At 41.4% G+C, this 16134-nt stretch overlaps 1 protein-coding gene across 12 annotated transcripts in view; it reads right to left on the bottom strand.

The window, feature by feature from the left end:
* The window catches only part of LOC136851231 (cyclin-D-binding Myb-like transcription factor 1), a 672051-nt gene that overhangs the window by 45268 nt on the left and 610649 nt on the right, over positions 1-16134 (bottom strand). For all 12 annotated transcript variants that reach the window (XM_067125176.1, XM_067125181.1, XM_067125178.1 and 9 more), the window contains exon 14: positions 3259-3387. In XM_067125176.1, coding sequence (XP_066981277.1) covers positions 3259-3387 — 129 coding nt within the window. The remainder of the gene's footprint in view (positions 1-3258; positions 3388-16134) is intronic.

Below are 16134 nucleotides of genomic sequence, written 5' to 3'. Positions count from 1 at the left end.
ACACAGCATTTTGATTTGCTTTTGCACTTGAATTTAGTGGGATCATATTAATAACACTTGAGGAACTGACTAGGTGTACTTTTGAATTTCTTAACTTTGGTGGATAGACATCCAATACTGTAGTTACATAGTCAAGCAAAGTGGAAAAAAAGGCCAATAAGATGATGTTGCTACAACATAGTTTCTTAACTTATTAAATATGAGAAGAGCATCTATTTAAAATTTCCTCATATAAACTGTAAAAGTTTTTCTTGACTATTACCCCTTTTTGGCACTGAAGGATCTATGAGGGGTAACTGTAAAAATATTTCCATCAGAAGAGGTTTGAAGTTAGTCAGCAAAGCTACTCGACATCATTATCTGCCTTGACCACAATTTTATTACATTAGTATTCAACACTCTGGTATCAGCTATTGCTGATCTTAGTTTTGGAGGTATTCAGAGGCTTTTATGAAGTTTGACTGCCATTTGCATGATGCAACATGCCATTGCAAAATTGGAGAATTTATGGTAACTACATCAGAGGTTTCCATTAGTTTTGGGATATCATATTTCTCATCCAGGACACAATGGAAATCATTGATAACTTAGCACTCAAAATCAGTTTTTCCTTGATGTGAATAAATCTTGAATTTCAGTAGCACTGTCTGAGCATGAAATGTGTGCTTCGAAGTTACTTATGTTAACAAATGAGTATGGGTGACATTAATAAATTATTAACTCTTCATATTTGGGCCTCACTCCCTGACAATTCCAATGCAAGACTGATACAATCATTTTTATTTCTGGGAAGTTCCCTGTCCGGAGGCCTGCTAGAAAGACATTTTCAGGTTTTACCTTGAAGTTTTTTCACTGAAACTTGTAAAGTCTCTGCGATTATGGTATTTTTATTTGATGGCTCCTGGATTTTCCACAAGCTGTCAGATGAGGTAAATGAATATGAATTAGCCTCCATTTTTGGAGGTTGCTCAATTTCTCACTTGTCTCTCTCCAAGGGTATCAGGTCAGATTTTGATAAATATGCAGGATCGGGCTGAGATCCTTCAGAGAGGATTGAAGGACATAATAGAGATCCTTCAGATGGAACTAAAGGACCCAACTGAGATTCTTCAGACTGGCATGATTTATATACTTTTTCATGAGCATTTTAAAGACATTTATGCTCACACATTTACTTCTCACAAACCCAGCATTAACCTACCACAGAGACTCCAGATTGGCTTGAGGGATCTGCTGATAGCCTGTCTGTTATAAGGGGGATTTGAAATTCTAGCTTCAGGGGATAGAGAGCATATCTGATCCTACTTTACTGTTTTCCTTTCTCACACTTTGGACCCTACTTGATGGTAAAACAACGGGTCTTGCTACTTTTCTGAGTAGTATTTGATGAATTATGTATCTTTTCTTTCCTCCTCAGAATATTTGCGTATAATGCACCAGCTGAATGAAGCTGTTTGCCACTTTATTTTAGGCTTCCAAGAAACTAATTTTTCAACTTTTTTTTCTGCCATGCTTTTATATTTTTGAGTAGATACCTTTCAGTTTTTGTTGGAGTCAGCAACTACACCTCCACAGTTGACACACTTGGACTGTTGTTACATTCTCCATTCCTGCATCTTACAAATTTGTTGTTCACCTTTTGATTTCCAATGACAAGATATAATTACATGCCCAAAGATCTGGCAACAGAAAACTGCCAAAAAGATAGAATATAAGGGCTCACTTTTATTTTATACCAGTGGTGGACAGAGCACTTCACTTTCTGTTTTTATTATTCTCTTCACTTCTGTAACATTTTGGTCTTTAAATGCTTGTGGAAGTTTTTTTCTGAGAACTTCAGGAGTTTTATGAAATAAAATACGCCTCAACTATATTTAAGCTGTACGAGACCCTTTTTATTTTCATGTTTTCAGTTTTTTTGCTTTGCACTGGGGTTTGTACTTTCATCAGTACATTTCCTTTACCTAACGATGACTTTTTGGTGTTCTGCCTGTACATTAAACCACTTCTTTATGAATTACAAAATTATCGCTATCTTTACTATCACCTTCAAGTTTTAGTTTATGAATTTATCATATGGTTCTGGCTCATATGCCCTACATTATTTCTGCTTTCTTTGATCAATTTTTCTATTTCAATCTTTCTACTTAGTCCAGAACTTTTCTGATTTAGACTTTATGTGGGGCTGATGCTGAACCCTCTGCTTTAGCCTGTGCCATATCGTCTTCATCTATGCTTCAGGCCATCATCTGTGCTATGGTTAAATCATGCTGTCCAGGGGTACCAGAGTCCACACACAAAATATCCAAAGTTAATAAAAAAAAAAAAGCGATTTTCTTCCTGAAACTCTTAAAAGATACCACAGACTTCTCACAGAGCTCAATTCTCCACCAATGGCACTGGTAAGTGTTGACTGCAAAACGCCCATTTCCTGACATACCTTCAAGTAATGGAACCAACGTGAAAAGAATGGCACAAGAGTAAATCAAACTTGACTCATTCATCTTGGTAGGCAAGCCAGACAGAATGCTGAGAGTCCTATCCTCAGAAAATGGCATACTGTATTCATATCTATTGGATCCAAACTTTCACATTAGGCAGACACAAAACTTCTCATCCATATGTTAATTTTTGTAAAACTAATGTATTTCCAAAGAGTCTCAGTATTCAGGAGTGACCAGCACCTCATGTAGTATAAAAGAGTCAATATTTTTAGACTGCCCAAAGCCTTCACATACGCCTAGTTTTCAAGTTTGAAAGATGAGAAGACCATGTGAACTAGTTGTCAAATATTCCCGCCAGAAATTTGGTTTCAGTCCCATAAAGTCCACTGATTGTTTTATACACTCTTCATCTTACACTAACAAAATATAACATGATCAAATCTATAAAATGGAAATATTAGGAAAAATCATACAAAAACAAATCAAAATTACAAAAACTGATAGTATTACTATTTTCCTAAACACTGATGAGTAATATTTCATTTTAGCATACTGCATAATATGGGGTCTAACATACCCAAGCATTAAAAAATATGAAATGCATACCCTTATGGAAATCCTTACTTCTACAAAAAAAACTTTAATGAGGAAATGAAGTTATTTTTAATTTTAAACTTTTACATAATTTTAAATCAAACCAATTTTTTTAAATAGAAAAATACCAGAAATAAACAAGAGGAACAGGTTTCAGACAAACATACAAAATTAACATGGGGAAGATAGTGACAATGATGATAGGATAGGATTAACTCACCATTTAGGATAACTTGAGATGTAACAGCAGGTGATGAAGGATCTAAGCTTGTCGTTAAATTTGTCTGAGTATTCGTGACTTCACCATCGCTCAAAACATCTTCTTCTTTCACAGCAGTTTGAAGATTTGCTACCAAAAACAAAAAGAAAACAAATTTAACATGAATCCCTTTACTTTTAAAACATCAGCAAACACAACTGATACACATTCTTGAGCAATTCTTGAAGGTTAATATATTAGTTGTTTATGAATCAATTTAAATTCTTGGTATAAGGTGTCTGGAGAGCAAAGTCTAAGCTGTGGGCTGAACGTTTACTGGTATAATCGCATTTGAAGAAATGCGATTATTGAAATCGGCTTTACAAAATCCAGACGAATTTTCCATCGTGCCACACAAGGTAAGCTTATAGAGACAGTGTCACACAATGTATGAAAGGAGTCTCTGTGCTGGCAGTGGCTATGGCTGCATAAATGGTGTTAAAACACTTTATAAAAGATAAAAATATAAAATCTATTCACAACATTAAGCACAATGTTTTTTTTAACTTTCACAGATTGTAACCCACAGAGTGGGCCTGGCAGGGGGTTTTCTCCTTAGAGCAGCTCCTTACTTTCAGCAAACGCCAAAATAAATTCCTATGAACTGAAACACTATCTTCCTTTCTACGGAAGAAGACTGGCAAAGGGATATCAGAATTCTCTCTCTCTCTCTCTCTCTCTCTCTCTCTCTCTCTCGTTGGGTAATATACACAGTGCCCTCAGATCCCGATGCTTCTAGTATACACCTGCATTACCACAAGTAGACGTTACATGAACATCGTCAACTTAGGAAGTCTGCAGATATCTTGAATTAACAGATTATGTTAAACCTTAGGAAAATTGTAGTTAAACGCCAATAAAAGCAATAAAATTTCACTAATATTTTAATAACCGAACATTTCTACAAATTGAACTTCTGCATGAAATTAATATATATTTTGGTTCTAGAACATAATAGAAAATTAAAGATTTCATCTATTCTCAAAACTGCAACAGGAAACAATTCTAGGTAACTATACAAAATGAAAAAAATAATAATCTCAAATTCCTACTTTGACAACACACTCCAACTTCAGAATAATTTTAAATAATCTTTACATAAATTTAGCCTGCTGTGACCCGAAACACGTAGCCCTGAAGTGCAATGGCTCACCTCATGACCTAGGGCCAAATAAAATTAAAATGGAATCTCTTTACTGCAAATAATATTTGATGGTAAAGTAGTTGTTCTTGTTCTTCTTGACTTTCCTACTTGTATGTGCAACTTGAATTATACCACCCACAAATTCTTGAAGTAGTAAGCCTCCTAGTCCTTCATCTAATGTAGCTATCCTCACAGTCCTTCAAAGGCCTTTTGTTTGGTTTCTTTTTATTCCACTTTTTTGGTCATTCCATCATCACTAGATCTGTCAAAGGTGCTGCAACACTTGTGTAGTTGTTCACAAACATGACATTTTTATAACAAAATAAAGTTTTATATATACTTACCAAATAATTACATAGCTATTAGTTTCTAGCTATTGCTGCAGCTTAAATTTTGAAATTCGCAGTAGCCCTTCTATTGTTTTGATGTAGGTAACTAGCCCCACCCACTTTCGGGGAAGAATAGGTACAACAAAGCTGAAGAGCTCAATTCGTTTGTGCCCTATGTCCATGAAAGGGGAGGAGGGAGGGCTCCAATCATGTAATTACTTGGTAAGTATATATAAAACTTTATTTTATTATAAAAATATCATTTTTATATAAGTAACTTACCAAGCAATTGCATAGCTGAATCCCAAAATGACAGGAGGTGGGGTACATGGACATATACTACTCAAAAACACTCAGTAATGGAAATGAATTTGAAATAGAAAGGTAGCTAGCATTGGTGAAATGCTTGTTGTAACCTTACCTGGTGAGAACACTACAGCAGGAAGATACTGCCTCTGGTTGGTGCTCATCTTAACCCATAGTGGCATGGCGGTAACGCCGTGGAGTGCCTCTATTTCAGTGGGAGCTTTGCAGCGAAGGAGTATTCCAAAATCTGCCAAAGCATTATGATATAAAATGCCCTTGCCCTGGGCACAGTACCACAAAAACAACCAGATAACTCTGTTACACATCACATAAAATAACCACTACCCATCCATTAAATACAATGACTGGTGGGTACTCCAGGTACGCAGTACCCCAAACTTCCCTGTATTAAGGCAAGGAGATAGAGAAATAGAAGGAATACCACTTATTGTTCGTCCCCCAGTACCATGCCAACCATGGATAACGGACCTAAGGTACTGCAGTTTCCATACACTGTCAGCACACCACGTAAATAATGAGTAGCAAACATTGATCTACACCTCCAATTAGTAGGTTAAAGGATCGTGGATAGCGATAAGTTACGCCTGAGCCAACGAAGTGACGACTGCTCTTATCTCGAGGGTTTTGACTTTAAAAATGGGTAAGACATCCTCTCGAATTTCCAAGTGTGACTTGAGATTAAGTCCCTCAAGAACCAGGGAGGTACTCACTTCTTCTCCCTTTACGAAGCAGCCAACTATCTCCTCCTCTGGGTGTGGGCAATTGCATCACACCAGGATTGTCACATGCTTCATTCAAGGTAAATTCAACATCCTAGTGGATGAGTTAAGTCGCTATAGACAGGTTCTAAGTATGGAATGGGCAGCAGATGGGAAGGGTTCTTGACCGAGCACCAGAGGTTATGGGAGGGGCCCATGATCCTCTTAGTCCTCTCGAGATAATGCCTTAATGCTCTTACTAGAGCATGGTCCAAGGATATCCATCAGGTTCTTGATAGTGAATGAATGGGGCCAGGGATTGGATGGAGTTTCATTCTTGGCCAAAAACCCAAGAGTGAACGAGCAGACCACATCTCCCTGTGAAAATCCAACTTTCTGATCAAAGGCCTGCAATTCACTAATGCTCTTGGTTCCAGGAGACTGAAGTTATCTTCTCACCAAATTTAGCATTGCTCTGTAACCTCTGATGGTAGATGCAACTAAGCCTCGAGAAGACCTCAGGAAGAGCAGAAAGTCTGCGACTTGTGCTCGAGAGGTTTCAGAAGAAGAGACATCATGTCTTCAACACCAGCTGCGGAAGACTGCTCACATGGCCATCGCCTCTGCAGCTGGTCTTGAAAAGCCCTTCGCTTTGACAAGCTTCCCGGCAGTCTGAAGCCTGTCAGAGCAGGAGAGGATAAGCCTTGGTGGAAACGATAGAAGTGTGGCTGTTTGAGAAGACTTCGTCTCTGTGCCAGAAGTTTTGGGAGGTCCACCAACAGCCTGAGAAGGTCTGAGAACCACTCCTTCTGCAGCCAAAATGGAGCTACAAGGGTCATTGACATGCTGCTGTAAGAAAGAAACTTGTTAATGACTTCACTCACCTTGCTGAATGGTGGGAAGCCGTACACATCCAGGTTCGACCAGTCCTGGAGCACTGCATCTGTTACCTATGCCAGAGGGTCCTGGGCTGGAGAACAATACAAGGGAAGGCGATGGTTTCTCAATGTTGCAAACAGGTCTAACAACAGCTTTCCCCACTGTTTCCACAGGTCGGTGCACACCTGCAGATTCAGTGTCCATTCCATACTTAGAACCTGTCTATAGCGACTTAACTCATCCACTAGGATGTTGAATTTACCTTGAATGAAGCATGTGACAATCCTGGTGTGATGCGATTGCCCACACCCAGAGGAGGAGATAGTTGGCTGCTTCGTAAAGGGAGAAGAACCAGTGAGTACCTCCCCTGGTTCTTGAAGTAACCTTGTCAGCATCGGTGGTATTGTCCAGGTTCTAATGGAATGGGCAGCAGATGGGACACGGTGACTGTTTTTTGTCGAATGTTGCTGCTGCAAAAGACTGGAGGGCCAAATGAACTGCCTACAGCTCCTTCACATTGATGTGGAGCTTTCTCTCATCCTGAGACCACGTCCCAGAAACTTCCATATTCTCTAGAAGAGCCCTCCAACCCAGATCTGATGCGTACTAAAAACCTTCCCTCTGTGAGCCACCACTGCAGGTCCACCTTGATCATGGGCATGATGGGAAAAACAAATGAGTCCAGAAGAGCCTTTCTGTGCCAACTGGCCTCTAGGAATAATTGTAATACTCTTGTGGAGTCTTCCTAAAGGTATGAACTTCTCGAAGGATGAGAGAGTGTCCAGTAGACTCATCCTTTCATTGGCTGACCAGGATGGGAGAGAGAGGAAGCTTCGTACTGTCCAAAGGCAGGATTGGACTCTTTTGTGGGACGGAAAATCCTGAAAACTCAGAGTCGATCCTCATCCCTAAATAGAGAATCAATTGAGTCTGGACTAACTGTGACTTCCGCAGTTGGGCAAGGAGAAGTGTCTTCTGAAGGTCCTCCATGCACCTTGCTCTTGAGGGGGAGCATGGAAGCCAATCGTCCAAATATAGGCAGACATTGATACCCATAACATGGGGCCACTTCGCCAGAGGGGCAAGAACATGGGTGAATACTTGAGGAGCTGTAGAGAGGCCAAATCACAGAGCCAGAAATTGAAAGACTCTGCCTTTGAGCATGAACCTCAAGTACTTCCTGGAGTCCAGATGTACTGGGACGTGGAAGTATGTGTCCTGCATGTTGATGGTTACCGTCCAATCTCTCTGGCGAATGGATGACAGGACTGACTGGTTCATTTCCATCCTGAATTTTGTTGTCTGAACACAGAAAATCAGAGTGCTGACATCCAGGACAGGCCTCCAACCTCCCGAGGACTTGGGGATGACAAACAGACAGTTATAAACCCTTCCATGCTTATGTCTTCGACCACCTCTACAGCTCTCTTCCTGAGCAGGGAAGGGACCTCTTCTGACAGGGCTGAACACCTCTCCGAGCCTACCGAGTAGGCTGTCAAGCAGATGGGCGATGACACTAAAGGAGGTTTTTCCCTGAACAGGATGGAATAGCCCTCTCTGAGGACTTCCAACCCTTTGGGTCTACATTTCTGGCTCCCCATTTGCCCCAAGAGTGGAGAAGCCTGGCTCCCATAGGAACATGGAGAACAGGATCCTCGCTCGCGAGAGGAGGGTATAGTGGATGATTTCTTGATGGGCCAGACTGACCAAAGGTTCATGCGCTGGTGGGGCTGAAACTTTGCTCGCTGTCTCGAAAGGGCTGCTGTTGAAACGGGGAGATTGTCCTTGCACTAAAGGAGACTGTAGGACCACGTCCCGACTCCTTGGGGTGCTTGGCAGACTGTGCTAGCAGATCTTGAGATGATTTCTTCTGTAATTCTGCTGCTATGTGTTCCACTGTAGCACAAGGAAACAAACTAAAACGGTCCAAGGGCGCAAACAGGAGAGCCAACCTTTGGGAGGAGGGAGTGACCCCCTTTGTGGTAAACAAACACCACAGCTCCCTTTTCTTGAGAACTCTTACAGAAAATAAGGCAGCCAGTTCTTAGGCACCATCCCTAATTGCCTTATATGCACATGAGAGGACTCCCAGCCACTCTGAAGAAAAATTCTCTTGAAGAGTGGCGCAGTCTTCAATCTTCTTAGCTAATGCCCTTACAGTCCAGTCTAAGAAATTGAAGACTTCAAAGACCTTGAATATGTCACGAACTAAATGGTCCAGTTCTGATGACAACATGATCTTGACTGAGGAGAACGCTGACCTATGCATGGAATCAATCAGGCTGGAGAAGTCCCCTTGGGAGGAGACAGAAACTCCCAAGGAAGGAGCTTCCCCAGTGGCATATGAAAGACACCTTTTGCAACAGGCAAGAAGGAGGGGCGCAAAACACACCCTTGCCAAGATCCCTCTTCTCTTTTAACCAACCATCAATCCCGGAGAAGACTTTCCTCAATGAGGAGGAAAGGGTCATCTTGGGCAGCCTGGAAGACTCTGCAGGCTCTCATCATAAACGCTGAACCAGGAGATGTCGGGGTCACTGGAGTGAAGAAGGGTGGATAACAAAAAAGAATTTCAAGAGAGCTGCGTAAGTCCGGTGGATCCTGAGTTGCTGCAGAAGGCTTCTGTAAGAGATCCAAAATACCATCCAGGCGGCACTGGATAGGTTCCAACGAAGGATCCTGAACAACAGGGGTATACAAACCCACAGAGCCAGACTGAAGAGGCGGCGTTTGGCGCCCGGAATGTGGTGCCGAATGCTTGACAGATGCTGGCGCCTAGCTAACAGGTAGATGCACAGACACAGGTGGACGTGCTGGCACAGGTGAACCCTTGGACACAGAACACTCAGACACTGGGCGCTTGAATCCCACTGGACTCTTGGATCCCACTGGGTGCTCGGATCCCACTGAGCACTCACGATCCCACTGGGTGCTTGGATCCCACTGGGCGCTCGGATCCTGCTGGCCACTCAGATCTCACCGGGTGCTCGGAACGCTTCTTAAAGGTGGAACACTGTTTCAGAGCCAAATACTGTTTCAGAGCCAAATACTGGCGCTCTACCACCGAAGGCTCAGGAGACAAACAACTGGGACTGTCCCAGAAGCTACAAGTAGGGTTGGGACTATGTTCCTTTTCTATGGGCCACTTATGAGGAAGCAGGAAAGCGCACTCAGCAATGGATGCATGTCTTTTCAATGGCCTAGAAGCACTAGAAAAGCTCCAACTATGCCCCTTGCCCACACTGGAGTCCGAACCACCAGACGACATTGCATGCACTTCCACCTGGACACCTGCACTCAACTTGTCCATAAGGACCTTGACTGAAGCCCCAATTTGGGCTACAGTATTGACCAAAAGACCAGATTTCTGGTCTATCGTGGCTTTGAGGATGGTGATGGCATTGGGTTCGGAAGTTTGGGAGCCACGTTACGGAGTTGCTGGAAAAGGTGGAGGGCTGGCAACGGGGGAAAGACAGTCACAGGCATAGACAGAACAGGTGCATCAGGAGAAGAAACCTGGCAAGCAGAACCCCTAGCAGAGAAAGGTGGCCGTTAGAACGGCCACCTTTCTCTGATGATTTCTTTGAAGTTTGTCAAGATGTGCATTCAAAGTCTTCCATTTCCCCTGATCCCAATCCCTACACTCTTAACAAGTTAGATCAGAAGAACAAATTTGCCCAGTGCAATGACAACAAATAGTATGCAAGTCGTATTTGGCTGACGTCAGCCTGGTATTGCAGCCTTTGCTGCAAAACCGGATACTAGTTGAACTAGAGTCAGACATAATAAAAAAGTCACAATCAGGGAAAAAGTCTGTCACCTAACTAATTGTAATTAGTACAAAGGCTACCAAAAGGAATGAATACATCACCAAAGACTGCGATAGCAGAAACGAATTGAGCTCTTCAGCTGTGTAGTACCTATTCTTCCCGAAAGTGGGCGGGGCTAGTTACCCACATCAAAACAATAGAAGTGCTACTGCGAATTTCAAAATTTAAGCTGCCGCAATAGTTAGAAACTAACAGCTATGTTATGACTTGGTAAGTTACTTATATAAAATACAATTGCATTTTGGCCATCAGTGGTGATGTATCCTGGGTCTTCATCAACTTTGCTTCATTCATGGTGATCTATTAAAGTGGACCTTGTGACTGTGAATTCTACCACTGCAGTATCTAACTTAACACTTGGAAGGTCAGATAGTAAGTCCTGTTTCCCTCACTCTCTGGAATAAGTCCCCTCGTACCTCGATGTGTCCTTCCCATTGCACTGTGGTTGACATGTCCACAAAATGGTCTGATTTCTTGGCTATGCTAGTACCTAACATATCACCCAGTTGAAAGCTGCTGCTGAGTTCATTAATCCAAATGGCATCCTTTTGAACTGGTAACACCCACATGAAACTGTAAACTCTGTCTTCTCCTTTGACAGTGGTTATGGCATTTAGTTGACACTAATCAACTTAGAAACTGTTTGATACAGCCTTCTTCCTCACCATCCCTACTAGCAAACAGTATGCAGATATTGACCTTTTGATGATTCCCGTTTCAAGCACTACAAAACTTCTTCCTGGATCAGCTCCCTATTAGCATGAGGTAAGGGGTACAACTTTGCTCAGACTAGCTGCTCTGCCATAAATTCAATGAGGTGTTCTCCCAGCAAAGTCCTTCCGGGATTCATGGTTAAAAGGTTTTGGCATTGCTTCCTCTGCTCCTTACTTTAGTCGCCACTAGTGTTGGCACCTCAGGATGTATCTTCTTCCTTCTGTGGCCAAAGTTCAAACCAGCCCTCATCAAGAATTACTTGGTCATACACAGTTTCTTCCTCCATGAAGGTTGCACTCAAGCATCTCTCTTCTTCACTGACAGCTGCTGCTGCTTCACTCACTTTCTTCCATAGCAGGACAAGATGTTCACATGAAGAGTCTCCAATCCTCTGCTGACATCAACTTTGTAGTCCACACAATTAACCACCTCCTTGACTTCGGATTGCTCCACTGTGACATCAGTTTTTTTGCCTCCTTTGGTATTAATAGTGAAACTTTCCGTTCCATCCTGGTACTCTTGTCGTAGTGATGCTTCTGGCGTTCCTGTGCTGCATATTAGCTCCCTATGGCTAGTGATTCCTCAAGTCCGACACATACTGGTGGGTGTTGTGCACTTGATCCTCACAGTCTTTGGTCCATAATTCCTTGAGAATCTGCATTAGCCCTCCCATGGTCCTTCCATATATGTAGTAGTTTGAATGGTGAAACTCTGGTGCTTGACTGCAGTACCACTTGATATGCAAATAAGGTTGCTGTTAAATACCATTCCCAATCACTTGGTCTCTCCTGGAATATCTTCCTTATACTGTTGATTCTTTCAAACAATCTGATGCATCTAAGGTTATAATGAGTCATAAAAAGCTACTTGGTGCTCATTAGACAACTTGACTTCCTCAACATCTCAAAAGTAAGTTGCAGAGCATTTCCTTGGGGAATCCTACCCTGCTGAAAACTGCCACGATGTTACCTGTTTCCCTTCTCCAACATTGGTGATATGGATCCAATCAGGTCTACAGCTCTTCTTTTGAATGACTCTTCCAACAATGTCATCTTTCCTGTCATATCTTGCTGATGTGACCACTCAGTGCTTGCTTCTGGCAAATGTCGCAGGTCTGCAAAACCTGGTGAAGTCCACAACCACTCCTGGCTAATGAGAATTGCTGGTTATATGGTCAACAGTCTTTTCAGCCCCAGAATGATTGCTGACGATCAACTCATGGGCCAACTTCATCACTTGGGCCTGATAAATCTCTGGTACTAAGATTTGACGCACTTCTCCAGCCATCTTGCCCTGGAAAACAATATATGTCATAACTTTGAACTTAAAAGTTTCTTCAATCTTACACCTGTATTCTGCTTCAGTTTTGGCTCTCATCCACTGCCTGGCTAAACTCAGATCCTTCTGCTTGGTTTCTGTTAGCTGCTCCACTCCTATATGTGGAGTGCTAAAAGTTACTGCCAGTAGTTTGATGCTGCACTTTTCTCACTGGACTTGGGCTCTTGTTGCAACCTCTATTGTCTCAGTACTAGCCTTTTTCAAAAGGCTAATACTTTCCTCTGGCTCACCCCTTTGGTCTTCTGTCCCTACGGGTTTCTCAACCCTCTTGGAATCCTCTTTAATAATTTCTTCATGGTCCTTTATGCCTGGAACGTTCCCATGAATAAAGTCATAAATAGGGTTGTCTAGGTATATGACAAATAACTCTCCCTCACAGAATGTTTACAAAAATCTTTGGTAATGGATACCTACAGATATTCCTATCAGTTAGTGTGCACAAATCCGTTTCTTATGAGTCATTTCGTCCTCATTTACCAGACTTCTACATCCAACTGCACTTGTACAACCTGTATCTCATAGCACAGTTACCTTCTCCTTGCCTACATAACCTTCACTAACTGGAAAATTACAGTGCCTCTTCCTCTGCTCCTCGGATCTGCATGTCCTTAAAACAACAGGTAGTTCAGCCCTATATGCCACCTTCAACCTACCATCTTTGCTGTAGTCTTCAAACTGGACTATGTCAACGTCGTTACAAATCATGACAGCAGTTATCCCCCTTAGTTATTTTACTACTGTAGAATTGGCTGTCTTTTGCTTGAACTTCTGATGGTCTTTACTCTTAATAAATGTAGTTTTTGACTGCATGTCCTGGTTGGTGACAGAGAACCTACCTTTACTTTTGTCAGTCTGATTCTGCTCAGATGTGTTGTAGTCCTTGGGTCTCTGGATAACCTCCCTACAGTCTATCAAACACTCCAAGATTGCTAGGGTGTGACCAGGTAGAAAAAGCAGCCCAGCCAGTTCTATACAGCCATTTGAATCTTTCCATTTATGTTATTCCCTTGTTTATGGTTTGGCCTGAGACCTGTCATTTGCTGTATTTCATTTTCTTATGAAATGGGGTTAAGGATATTTTGGTTTATTTAATTTTCTTTCACTGTAGTGCTTTTGAGAAGATAATGACTTTAATGTGATAATAATAATCACAATTTTCTTTCACTGTAGTGCTTTTGAGAAGATAATGACAATAATGATAATAATAATCACAAACATAATAATAAACTTAATTAAAAAGAATGGCTGTCTGGAGAGCAGTAAGGAGCACTGCTGCTTCGAGCAGTGTGCTCTATGAGCAGATCTCCCGGGATCTAGCACCAGCCAATTAGCATCTTCAGCGCTCTGCCAATCTCTCTTAGATGAATCATCCCACTCCCAGCCCCTAGGAAGAACTCCCCTTTTAATGAAGTTGGAAAGGGGTTTCTTCCTATATAGTGATATTGTAATAATAATAGTGTTTGAATGCTTATTCATGCAAAAACAATCAAGTTTTATCAGAGTCTGTGTACAAGAATATTTTTTTTTCAAGCAATTTTATCATCTTTTTTTCTTTAGCAGTTATTGTTGTTTACCTGAATTTTCTCAATGCCTCTTTTTCCCATTTGCTTACTCAGTGTAAAGATGTTTCCTGAGCTTTTGTTGCTTCAGCTATGCAAGCTATGGCCTTTGCAACATCAGTTATAGGACCTAAAACTATTTTCTTAGCTTGACAGAGGCAGTGCTAGTGGTGGAGATGTTTCCACTTTGGCAGCTTGAATGTGATTGCTATATGAATAGATGGTTGGTTTAAAATTAAGCCAGTAAAGTGACCACTAACCAACTAAATTCCCTATGCTAACCATGTGTAGCAGAAACTGACACGCAAAACATTTTGCCACATTTCTTTGTTTTTATGAAAAAAAAAGGTTCTAATGTTAGAAAACTTACCCGAGTAGGTTATGCTAACCCCATAATTTTATCATAACAAACAGGCGTTTGTCAACATCAGAATTCCTTTTATACCCTACCCTACTGATCATAGTGTGTTCCACAGAATATAGACATCTTCATTGGCTTATCCCATGAGCCTCCAAGTGCTGCTCCACAAGATTCGCCATCTTCCCCTGGGGAACAGTGCCATTTTGGTCGAACACATGCCAACAAACTGTTCCCTTATGAGCAAGTCTTCTGAATTGTCCAACTCTTTTCTGCATTCTGCCATTTCAATCAACCTGTTGAAATATCTGTAGTCTGGCTACAAACTAATACTGTATGCAGTTTCACCCTGATTTCACCTATTCTCACTGAATTCCTTCTTAAATCCGTCTCAGTCATATCATCTCTCTTTAACAATGCTCTCTTTAGGCTGGCAAATTCAAGGCTTCCACAGAAGACAAACTGGGAAAAAATTGCGCACCCTTACCAGTTTGTAATGAACTTACACATACAGCCACTTATCCCTATGCCAGCCTTGGCTCTCTGGAAACCTTTCACATCTTTCTATGAAAGTGTCCATGTTATGTTTTTCATCAAATCTTGGTAATTTTGATGTTGCAGTGACTATGGGATGCTAGTGCTGTGCAGCTACCCTTTAATTTCTGCCATGAGTTTCATTATTTACAGCTCGTTTCTGTTGTATTTCTGCTAAGTATTGCCTCCTTTCACTTTCCAGTCTCTCAGCTTCCATTTTCGCTGCTGCTCTCTATTTGTCACTCTGTATGGGGTAGATTTTGTTATTCATTTACAAAATCCTGCAATTCATGTCCTTCTAACCCCATCCCCCTGGCCAGTTTAACAAGTTTTGCTAACTGTCACCATGTTGAAATACAGTGGACCTCCGCATTTGTGGGGGATGCGTACCAGACTCCTCCCCCGTGAATAGTTAAAATCCGCGAATAGTTAACACTCCTCTAAAAACACTTATAACTGCCTATCAAGTTCAAACACCAAAGTATACCTAAAAATACCTTCCTACATCAAATATACATTAAACTAATATCCTGTTACTGTATTAAGCTTTGAAATGATATTAATATTTTCAAAGCCATCTTACACATTTTACCCTTAAATATATACACATAGTGTATGGCTTCCATCTACGTGTGAAAATAATCCAGTCCCCCCTAAGTATTCAGCCATGCACATTTTCTTTCATACAGTTACTATTCAAGCTGTCCTGTTTTCTTTTACAGGGGAAACACTGGTAATTCACGAGAGAGAGAGAGAGAGAGAGAGAGAGAGAGAGAGAGAGAGAGAGAGAGAGCTGTCCTGTTTTCTTTTACAGAAACACTGGTAATTCACAGAGAGAGAGAGAGAGAGAGAGAGAGAGAGAGAGAGAGAGAGAGAGAGAGAGAGAGAGAGAGAAAAGAGACGTATGCATAATAAAAATGTAATACTGCATACATATTAAGATTGCATAAATTCACGAGAGAGAGAGAGAGAGAGAGAGAGAGAGAGAGAGAGAGAGAGAGAGAAAACTACATATGCATATATGCATACTAAAAACACAGTATTAAATAATAAGATTACGTACATAAATTATACCGGTACTCAACCAGTGATGATGCTGATTAAAGATGGTGATGATGAATTAGCTG

The sequence above is a fragment of the Macrobrachium rosenbergii genome, chromosome 23 (assembly GCF_040412425.1).
Source record: "Macrobrachium rosenbergii isolate ZJJX-2024 chromosome 23, ASM4041242v1, whole genome shotgun sequence".
NCBI classification, from domain to species: Eukaryota; Metazoa; Arthropoda; class Malacostraca; order Decapoda; family Palaemonidae; genus Macrobrachium; species Macrobrachium rosenbergii.
The sequence above is the reverse complement of the archived record's forward strand: the minus strand, read 5'-3'. Positions and strand labels throughout refer to the sequence as shown.